The 11937-nt window shown below is 44.0% G+C and overlaps 1 protein-coding gene across 1 annotated transcript; it reads right to left on the bottom strand.

Annotated features, from left to right (window-relative positions):
• On the bottom strand, window positions 1-7523 carry LOC145213152 (uncharacterized). The gene is made up of 3 exons (XM_080081387.1): window positions 6946-7523; window positions 240-6432; window positions 1-74 (listed from the first exon to the last, which is right to left on the bottom strand). The coding sequence occupies exon 2, from the start codon at window positions 6420-6422 to the stop codon at window positions 558-560; it is 5865 nt and encodes a 1954-aa protein (XP_079937513.1). The 5' UTR covers window positions 6423-6432; window positions 6946-7523; the 3' UTR covers window positions 1-74; window positions 240-557.
• Between the last annotated feature and the right edge of the window lie 4414 nt (window positions 7524-11937).

Below are 11937 nucleotides of genomic sequence, written 5' to 3'. Positions count from 1 at the left end.
CACAGTTCTTACCAAGCTATGTTGGGTGACAGTTCAGAATAAGTCACGCTTCACGTGAAGATAAAACAGAAATACTGCGTAAACAAAATGCAACTTAAGCACCTTGTCTAAACCCAATTACACGTACAGTACAACTATTACAAAGCGAATGACATATTAAGTCATTGCGGTTAAGTTCGCATTCATTACAATAATTCACATTTTGGAGTCATTAAACACATATGTACAAAGTGACTCACCAATAATCGTCAACACGACAATAAATAGCCTTTTCTAATTCAACCGACGCAGCACCGTGCTCCACGGAAGTCAGCAACAAAAAAGAACTGAACCACGTTGCGTTATCACACAAAACTGGCAGCCGATTATTACGTCACACAACGCCATAGATTACAACACAAGTTGTACTGAGGAAATGCGGGAATCAATAGAAATCTGCAATTACTGGCAAATAAGATGTAACATACCCCCCCACAATGTACGAATCCAAGGAGTACATTTACAACACAACACACAAACATCGGCAGTAATTGCGAACACAAAAAATAAACAACTAATCACGCATCGCGGCATAGCAAGCACAATTTTGCAATTGGGCGTCTGAGTGCTCCAGTGTGAGTCTTGACGATCACCTGACGCACTACTCCCTTCCGATCAGGAAGCACATCGGTCACGCGTCCCAGAAGCCATTTGCTCCTAGGCTGATTATCATCCGCTACAAGCACAATGTCGCCGACCGTGAAATTAGAATGTCCATTTGCCCACTTCGATCTGGGCATTAGCGTCGGCAGGTACTCGCGCGACCATCGCCGCCAAAATTGGTCGGCCAAGTATTGTACTTGGCGCCAACGGTTACGATGGAAACAGTCCTTCCCCGTAAACAGTCCAGGGGGCATATTCGGCGCTGCACGTTGCAGCAGTAGGTGATTTGGTGTAAGGGGCTCCTCATCCTTCGAATCGAACGTCACCGGAACCAAGGGACGAGAGTTCAGGATGGCCTCGACCTCCACCATCAGCGTCATCAGTTTCTCATCGGACAATGTCTGCTCCGAAAGCAGAGCGTTGAGAATTTTGCGCACAGAGCGTATCATTCGCTCCCAAACCCCACCCATGTGGCTGGCAGTGGGAGGATTGAAGCTCCACGCAATATCACGTTGTTGCAGATATTTGTAGATCTGCTTTTGATTCCACCTGTTCAGCTCTTCGCGCAGGATGCGCTCAGCTCCAACGAAGTTTGTGCCGTTGTCGCTGTAGATCTGGTCTGGCCGTCCTCGACGACCGATAAAACGTCGGAGAGCTCCAATAAAGGAGTCCGTAGACAGTGAATGCGCAATCTCAATGTGCGCGGCCCTGGTGGAAAAACAAGTAAAGATGCACCCGTACCTCTTTACCTCACTTCGTCCTTGCTTCACAAGGAAAGGTCCAAAGTAGTCGACACCGACCACCGAGAACGGCGGCTTATTGGCCTGCAGTCTCGCAGCAGGAAGGTCTGCCATCATCTGTTTGCCCAGGGGGCCATTTCTTCGGCGACAGGAAACACACTGTCCAAGAACACGCCGAACTGCTACCCCTCCTTTGATGATCCAGTAGCGTTGCCTGAGAGACGACCACGTGTGTCCCATTCCAGAATGGCCAACCTCGTCATGCTGTTGCATAATCACCAGGTCGGTAAACCGATGGTCGTATGGAAGAATCATAGGATGTTTAACATCGAACTCGACACACGCACGCTCGATCCTTCCACCAACTCTCATAACTCCATCGACTAGAATTGGGTTGAGCTTTCCAAGAGCCCTCTTTTTCTTTGGTAAACGAACGTCTTCTCCTTTGGCCTTTGACATCGCAGCGATAACGTCCGGGAAACTTCGTCTCTGTACATACTTTACAATCTCAAGCTCGGCAGCCTTGAGTTCAACAACGGTCAGTTGCCCAGTAGGTACTTTATACTTGGCAGGAAACCTCCTTGACATCAACATCGATTTGAATCTGAGCAACCAGCTTACAGCCCTTTTCAGCCGATTGAGTGATGAGTATCTCGCAATGAGTCGATCCGTAGCGGACTCGCTGGTGACCAGACAAACGGTTTGAGTTTCTTTCTTTATCAAAAGAAATTCGATTGGCAATGACGACAAGTCTGGGCATGAAGGCCATGTATCTTCTTGTTCCCAAAGAAACTGGGGTCCAGTAAGCCATCGGCTGGACCTAAGGAATTTATTCACACTGAGTCCACGAGACGCCTCGTCCGCTGGATTTACCTTGGTGCTGACGTGTCTCCATTGACTAGGCCGGGAAACATCCTCGATTTTGGCCAAGCGATTTGCAACGAACACTGGGAAGCGCTTATTGCAGTTGCGAATACTTTGAAGAACCGCAGTCGAATCCGTCCAGAACACGGATTGGCATTCGTCCAGTTGCAGCTCCTTTCTCACAAGTCGATCCAACTTGGCTGCAACAACGGCCGCCGTCAGCTCCAGGCGGGGAATCGAACATGTCTTCAGGGGGGCAACGCGTGCCTTGCCTATTAAAAACGAGCAGTGAATGCGTCCTTGCTCGTCTACCAGCCTCAGATAGGTCACCGCGCCGTAAGCTGTGGATGACGCATCTGCAAAATGGTGCAATTCCGTTTTTCGCACCTTACCAAAATCGTGGGGCTTCACGCATCTAGGCAGAACGACGCCTCCTAACCGCGGTAGTTGCTGCAACCATTTTGCCCACGATTCGGAGTCTTCATCGGAAAGAACGTCATCCCATCCCAGCTGCTTTCTGCAGAGATCTCTTTGCATCGTCTTGGCCACCACGATCACGGGCGCTGCAAAGCCAAGAGGATCGTATAAGGAACTTACCACCGACAGGATTGACCTTCTGGTGTAGGCTGTAGGCTGCTTTACATCGACATTGAAACCGAACTCGTCCGACGAAACGTTCCATCGAACACCAAGTACCCTCTCGCAGGAGGAACCATCCACGTCCAGCTCCTTCACCGATTTAGCCCGTTCCTCTTCATCAATAGACGCGAGAACTCGCTCGCTGTTGCTAAGCCACTTGGTTAGCCGAAATCCCTTCTTCTTGAGAAGTGCACAGATACCTTTGACCAACTGAACTGCTTCTGCTTCAGTCGACACGGATTTTAAACAGTCGTCAACGTAGAAATTCTTTTCTACCGTCTCGACGACTTCCTTTGGAAATTCGCTTCGCAAATCATCAGCGGCTTGTTTAAGACAAAAACTCGCACAGGAAGGGGAAGAAGTTGCTCCAAACAAATGAACAAGCATCCTGTGTGCGGTGGGCTTCTTCGACACATCGCCATCGGGCCACCACAAGAACCGAAGTGCATCACAATCTGTCAGCTTCACACGGATCTGATGAAACATGGCCTCCACGTCGGCCACAAGAGCTACCCTTTCCATCCGAAACCTTGATAGAACTCCTACTAAGGAATTGGTCAGATCCGGACCCTGGAGTAAAGCATCATTCAACGACTGGTCGCGGTATTTGGCAGCACAGTCAAAAACTACCCGCACCTTTCCGGGCTTGTGTGGATTTGTGACAGGGTGATGCGGCAGGTACCATACTACCTCTGCAGACTGTTCCTCATTTGGAACTTCTTCGGCATAGCCTTTAGCTATGTAACCCTGTACCGTCTTTGTATACGCATCACGTAGCACGGCGTCGCGTCTCAGGCGACGTTCTAAAGAACCCAAACGGTTTAGCGCCATGTCCTGGTTGCACCGAAGCGGTTGTGCGTTCGGGCGCCATGGCAACGGCAACTCATAATGACCTTGCTTGAATTGCACACTAGTTTTCATTTTATCCAATACGTAACGGTCTTCACGCGACATAGGCATCGCGTCGGCGTTGGTATCTTGAAAGTCGGTCTTCCACATTCGCTCTAACTTCTCGTGCAGCGAATCATTGGCAACTTGAGTAAAGTTGACGGAAAACAAATCAGTTGACTTGTTAGAGACAGGTCCTGCCAATGCCCATCCAAGTGGAACCCTGAATGCAATAGGTTGCTTCGATTTTCCCTTCCGTACCTCTTGCACGAGAAAGGCCTCTGGAACGTCTAGCCCGATGAGCAACAAAGCTTCACTGCAATCTACCTGTGGGAATGACAGGTCTCTAATATGTGGCAGTGCATCCAATTCCGCGTTTCTCGGAAACTTGTTGGCGGTGATAGGCAAACAATCAACAGCGAAAACCTCAGGAAGTTCCACTGTTGTAGAGCCATCGAGCGAAGCAACAGATAAATTCACTCTTTCGCCCTCGCGCTTGCGACTGTTCCCGTTGATCGTTTTAAGCGTCACGTTGCTAGGTTCACCTTGCAGCCCAAGCTTATCTGTCAGTTTCTTGTCGCACAAGGTAATGCCCGAGCCAGTATCTAAAAGAGCGTAAGTATCAACAGTCCTACCGTTAGCACTGACTTTGACCGCAACCATCATCAAGTTGACGCTCTGTCTACCGGAGGAAGCATGACAGTTCTTTCCAATCGCCGACACAACCGAACAAACTGTCCGTTCCGGCGCAGGTCCTTTGACAGGAGACTCGCCCTCTCTCTTCTCTGGCGGATGCAATAAGGTGTGATGGGCTTCATTGCAGTCCCTGACGGTACACGCTTTGGGGCTGTTGCACTTAGTGGCAAAGTGCCCAAATCTGAAACAATTATCACAGAGTCTACGGCGCCGGGTGACGCGCAGACGATCGCGGTAAGGTAGGGATTTAAATTCCTCGCACTTAGCAAGCACGTGGTTTCCCGAACAGCACTGGCACAACGGGGTAGTGGGAAAATGGGAAGGTCCGGCACGAACCTTCGGCCTAGATTCTTGTTCGCTTACAACGACATGACTGGAAGCCTTTACATGACTACTTTTACCTTTCGCCTTCTTAGCTTCGTTGCGATGCTCATCGAGCATGCGGCTGAACAACGAATTTGCAATCCGATCCTCAGTTTCCACAAAGTCGACAAGATGCTCAAACAAAGGTTCACGGCCAGTATCTCTGAGGATTTTCTCAACACGCCGTTTCCAAGCCTCCTGCATCTTAAACGGTAGACGATTCACAACAGCAATCAACGTAGGGTAATTATTCATCTCGGAATGCTCGTCAATGTCTGAAAGTGTAAGTAAACAATCGCGCAGCGACTGCGCAAACTCGCTTAAACCAGCAGCATCGTTCGGTCGCAATTCTGGACCGTTGACAACACACCTCACACATGCATGAGCGATTATGTGTGACTTGCCAAAGTGGTCGTACAGTAACTGTCTCGCTTGTTGGTACCCGTTTACCTTTAGTCTAAAGCAGTGTTCAATCAATTTACGGGCTTTGCCATCACAATGCTGCGCCAAATACGACAATTTGGCACCGTCGTCGTCGACCTTGTCGTCGATACGAGAATCAAAATTGCGGACAAACTTCCAATAGTCCATTGGATTGCCATCAAAAACGAGAACTTTAGGCTTCGGTCTGTTTATGTGCTTTACAAGTGATGCAATCTCATTGTCATGCACGCCAGTTGGCTTGACTGAACCATATATACAAGAATTATTTACAATTGGGTTTGTTGCGGCGTAAGAACCTTTCTCATCGACCGAAGATTTAAATTTAGGCGCATATTGGGACAGGGGCTCTGACGGAGCAACATAGTCAACCACATACCGCTGGTCAGGAGGGCTTCTCCGCGACGTGACAGGCGGTGACGTGAACAACACACGACGTTGATCCCCGAGCGGCTCCTCCAGGGGAGGCGTGGTCGATTCACCAGAACCTTCCTTCACCGTCACGTACTCCGTATTTCCTGACATCTCGTCCCAAACCTTCTCTTCAACCTCTGCGGCTTGTAGCTGGTGCTGCAGTTCCAACATTTCTATTTTATCCCTTTGGCGCCGTTCTTCTTCAGCACGACGGATTTCTTCTTCGGCCCGTCGTCTGTCTTCTTCTGCGCGTAGTATTTCCGTTTGCCTGACCAGCTCCTGCTTCTGCGCAGTCTGTTGAATAGCAAGACGCGCGAGCTGTGTCGTTACTTTAACTCTAGTTCTACTGTTAGTCGAAGAACTCGAGCGCCTACTTCGTCCGCAGAACGAGTCGTTGTCCTTTGGACTCTTATCACCGCTTCCACTCGGACTAGCTACGTCAATAGGTAAAACATTGCTAGATAAAGAATTTACGTCACGAACCCAGTGGGAAACACGGTCATCGAATTCGGTCTTGTTTTTTCTCACGCTTGCTAGTTCTTCGGCAAGATCAGGATGCGCCTCGTAGGCAGCAACAGCATCGACAAAAAGATGTTCAAGCGCAACCAATACCGTCTCGAGCATCTGTTTGTTGTGGTGGTCCTTCATCAGGTACTCGGCGACTAGGTATTGTTCACTGAGACGTCGACGACAATCAGCGACCGCATCAGGAGTCGTGACGTTTGATTGACTCATCTTTGAACCGCTTAAATATTTAACAAACAGTTAAACTTGTCTCCAACACACAGTTGAAGCTTGATTTCAACTGTATTGTTCTGTTCAACGAACAGTTGAAACTTTCTTTCAGGAAGCAGTTGAAACTTGATTTCAACTGCAATTGTCTTCAACACACAGTTGAAACTTTCATTCAGGAAGCAGTTGAAACTTGATTTCAACTGCAATTGTCTTCAACACACAGTTGAAACTTTCATGTAACGTCCCGTGAACGCGCCCCGGTTATAGCGCGGAACGTCACACGAGGAGAGAATTGAAACGCGATTCCTAATAGCCTCCAACAACCAGTCCACACAGATAGATGTTTTGCTGATCTTATTAGGCGAATTCTTTGAATGTAGGACGATGAAAACGAATAGGAAACGTATAGGAAACGTTAGGAAACGTATCGGAATCGTTAGGAAACGTATCGGAATCGGTTTCTGCACAAAGCATGACATTAACACACTGCGCTTTAAATGCAGAAATATAGCACAAATCTTACCAACTGTTGTGGTAACCGGAGAGAGTAAATAGCACGGGTATTCAACTCGCATCAATTACTGGCACACCTAAACATTCAATTACATATATCACCACACTGCGCCTTTATGACGTCACACACAGTTCTTACCAAGCTATGTTGGGTGACAGTTCAGAATAAGTCACGCTTCACGTGAAGATAAAACAGAAATACTGCGTAAACAAAATGCAACTTAAGCACCTTGTCTAAACCCAATTACACGTACAGTACAACTATTACAAAGCGAATGACATATTAAGTCATTGCGGTTAAGTTCGCATTCATTACAATAATTCACATTTTGGAGTCATTAAACACATATGTACAAAGTGACTCACCAATAATCGTCAACACGACAATAAATAGCCTTTTCTAATTCAACCGACGCAGCACCGTGCTCCACGGAAGTCAGCAACAAAAAAGAACTGAACCACGTTGCGTTATCACACAAAACTGGCAGCCGATTATTACGTCACACAACGCCATAGATTACAACACAAGTTGTACTGAGGAAATGCGGGAATCAATAGAAATCTGCAATTACTGGCAAATAAGATGTAACAACAAGGATCCAAATCTGACATCACAGACAAGCCAAAAACATTACGATTGTGCGCAAACAATTGCATTTTTGTTAGTTGTCATATAATAAAGGCTATTGTTTAGCAATGGAGACAGTCGATTCTCAATTTTACTTTGATTTAAACTTATTCAGTGGCACAAACTGACCCCAAATAAGAATAAAGAATTACTTACATCTTTTCGCGGTTCCCGCAAAATGCCCTAAAGGACCGCGGACCCCAGTTTGAAAACCGCTGCGTTAACCTTTTTTGCGATCTAAACACTTCTATTCCGGTATAAATTTGGAATATTCGGAAATCATACGGACGGCGACACTAGAAAACGTTAGATACAATACTCTGATCCTTGTCACTTAAGTTTTCTGCGTAGGCTTCTGTTTTTTTTAAGTTTAGGCTAAGCTCACTAATCTTACTATCCTTGAAACAATAAGCACATATATAAGGGGTCGCCAACCTTAACCACTCTAAAAACCATTCGGACCAATTTCACACAGAAAAAAAACAAAGAATGGGAGCCACAAAGACCCTCTTAAATTTGAAATAAAATCCCACTGTAAAAACGTTTTTATGTCTCACGACATTCGACTTTTTGTTGTTAGTTGGTTCCTTGCATATTAGGTACACAGTTAAAGCAAATGAATTTTTCCACGTTCCCACGTAGAATCGAATGCTGTGTTTTCTTGAGACGCGGATTTTTATTTCTATATTTAACGCTTATTGTCAGACAACTAGTAACAAACAGGTATTGTTACGCGGACACCCACACACTGCAAAACGAAACAGTAACCTTGTTTGTTAACCTGCGCGCCGCCAGTTTACCTCTACGTTTCATGGTATGGAAGCGGTTGTAGGTATAACTACTGGAAACTTTCTCAGTTAGTACAATAATTTCCTAAAATATGTATATATATTTTCTTAAATTCCGGACTTTTAGGTACATTTTAGCATTTCTCCCTGACGCAGATTTAAACACTAAATTCCCTGACATGTCAGGGAAAATCCTGACGTATGGCAACCCTAGTATAGTTGTGTCTCCTTATAAGCATTAGCTCCATACATTTTAGGTTGAACACGAATTCACTAAAGTTAAGGCAGGGATGGGCAAAGTGCAGCTTGTAAAAATACTTGGAAAAAATGTTTCAAAATATATTGGGTATTCGTTTCAACCATTCTAAAACAACAATCGTCTCATACAACTGTTGCCATCCCAACGTGCGTGAAGACATGAATTATCGTATTTGTTACTGAATCTGTGTACCGGTATTTTCCAGAAGACAGTAATATAATAAACTATCACAAACCCACGAAAACGAGAATGGTAACACACTTACCGCCGGCTCGGGTAGCGATGACAGCACTCAAGTTTGTGTGTTTCACATTTTTTTGCAACATGATCTTTTCGGTAACTCTATTGCAATTATTTACAGTAATTGAATGATACAACTAAATACGCTGCCACCTAAACAAACATTTGTATCTAGGTTTAAAAAATCTAGCAGCGCTTGAAACTATTTCGGCACTTGCACGTTTTGACCTGCACATTTTGGCGCTCATTGAGCAAACATTTGTCACAGCGCGCTAATTGGTGTAACTGTGCCCACATCCCTCAATTGTGTTGCGCTAAATAACGGTTCGTTGGACATCTATTTCCGGCTTAGTGATTTCTTTAGTGTAATCGAGACGCTTTTGTTTTCTTTCACCTAGTCCTAGCGTATTAAACTCAACTCAATTTAACTTGGACCCACAACTGAATAAGAAATGATAATCGACAAAATGTGTGTTTACTGCACATGCTTAACACGTTAAGTTAGTCTAAACTTTCATCTGCTAAAACCCGATACGGAGGGCGAAATAACAATGAGCAATGGGATCCTAGAGCCCATATTTATGCTACAAGTTGTCTGTGAGGAGAGTTGAAAGAATTATTGGCGACTGTTATCGACAGTGCAGTGTTCTTGGTTTGTAACGTTTGTGATCTTGCTTTCTCTATCCACAAACTCTGGACCAGGCAGCTGTTTTATTAGTAGTCAATAGTGTTGGCCAGCTGGCGCTCTGCTAACTTCAACTGCTCATTTTCCTATGATTAAAATTCTTCGCACGATTTAAATTGCAGGTTGCACAAACCCAAATTTTAACAGCAACGAATTTCATGTCGACAAGAGCGTTTGTGGAGAAAATTACGATGTGCAGTTTAACTGTAATGTCGACTATTTGTTTCAGTAATTGGCACTCTACTTGTAGTTGTTAAAGCTAGTCACTCGATAACGTTTACATTTTTTGCCTTGCAGGTAAAAGTTTTGGAAGAAAACAAAAATTTTATTTCGTCAATTAATAACATTGCGGTGATAGTTACTATAGCCTGAATCTATAGCGGAATCCGGTCTTAGATAAATAGGCCAGCTGAATATTTTCTAGATACCTGTGCTCTGGCCCCAGGCGAAGGCGGTATCTTCCACCATTTGTGCGATGCCAAAGTCCCGTGACAATAAAGAATTTTTCGTACTGTTTCGTGCATTATTTTTTTCGTAAAAAGTTTACGCAAAATATTAATTTTGCAACTTTGCGTGTGTCAAATTCGCGTGCAAAGTGGTATCAATGCACGACTCCACATAAGTAGGTTAGACAGCAAGCCATCAACAATCTGAATGAAATATCTTAATTTTCTATTCATTGGGTATGTGCTGCCCATTTTTCTTGTTTCGTAAATAAGGCTGGCAATCCTCCCCCCCTGCGTGTCTGAAGCAAATTAGGCACTAAAACAAAGTCGAATATATTTTTACCGTGGAACATGATTGGTATGGTGTGGACTGAGTTTTGGATTTTAGTCAAGAGAATTTTTCAAAAATACAAAAAAATACCGAAAGCCTAAAGGAGTACGCAATTAGCTTGAGGACTTTTGAAAGGTTTCTAAAAGGCAAAACCAATATTTTATAATTTTCCCTTGACTTGATCGATGACATTTGTTTGTGTTAAACCAGTTGCCAAACGGGCGGGTCCGTTGCATTACGTGCCCAACGGCATCTGTTTATTTACACGGTAATGCGTTGGTTTGGTTATACTGCAGTTGTAAGAGTTAATAATGCCCAGCAAGCCTGATATAGACACGATATTCGTTTCTCATACAATTAAGCAATGCCAAAAACTGCTATCGTACTTTCCAAAGCAACAAACATGCCATAAGCTTTTCCCCCAAAGTGTGTCACAATAGTACACATTCAATAGATTGTTTTAGATGCCTATAAAGTGGTATTTTGCACAAGAATTACCTTAAACAAATGTAACAGGGAACATTTTACATCAAACGCTTTTCGGTACAAGGCAAGACATGATTTTTTTTCATTTAGGCATTAGGTGTTATTGCGCCCAACAAAGAAAAGAAATGGAAGAAAAAATTTGGTCAGAAAAAGTCCAATATATTTGAATGTTTACATTTACTTAAATGTGGACATGCGTTGTATCCGAAAACAAAAATAACACATTTAAAATGATTTCCTTCTATTGTAAAATTAAGTATTTAAAATATATTGTTTTGGGTGTTGTTTATTGCAGATTTAAAAGAATTGAACATTATATATTTGTGATACTGACCAAATTTAATACAGGTAGGTTAACTTTTTACCCCCTAAAACTGCATTACAATACGTAGCGTTTTCGTATATTTAACAAATATTTGGTAGATGGTTGTACTACGTGCTTTCGGAACCCGCAAAGTGCAATGATGTATTTTGCATTTTGTTTGTTTCTATAAAAAAACGATTTTTTTCACGTATAGTCTTTCCCATATGTGACACCCATATCTTACAAAGCAAGTCACTGATAATTTCCGCGCCTGTGTGTCTGAAGCAAATTAGGCACCCAAACGATCTCGTATATTTTTTCCCGTTGAACGTGACTGGTAAGGCGTGGATTGAATGGTAAGGCGTGGATTATAATCATTACGTGACACCCTTAACGAAGATTTTTTTTCCATGTAGCACAAGCTGCAGCATTTCCTGCCATCTGACAACAAACATAGTTTTGCATACACTAAACTTTAAATTGATCTGAAGGAGTTGTTCATTTGTTTAAAATACCGACAATTTGAGAGCATATACATTCAAAGAATATGATTGCCAAAATGCAAAAGACATCTTTATGCGTACTGCTTTTCGTATGAGCTTATATTCTCTCTACGATTTAAAAATGTTTAAATCGCAAACCATTAATATTGGAGCACCCGACTTCAGCCTCGCGGTGGTAAGATCCGATGGGTTCGTACAGCTACCGACACCCGAGGCCAATTTACGTCTTAACCGCAGATCTCTTATTATCATGCATCACCTTCTCCTGTGCTTGTCGGGGCACTTCACCATTGGACCTGAAAAAAGGAAGAGAGCCTAAGAGCAGCGATATA

Source organism: Phallusia mammillata, chromosome 2 (genome assembly GCF_965637545.1).
Source record: "Phallusia mammillata chromosome 2, kaPhaMamm4.hap1.1, whole genome shotgun sequence".
NCBI lineage: Eukaryota > Metazoa > Chordata > Ascidiacea > Phlebobranchia > Ascidiidae > Phallusia > Phallusia mammillata.
This window is presented reverse-complemented; position numbering and strand designations above follow the sequence as displayed.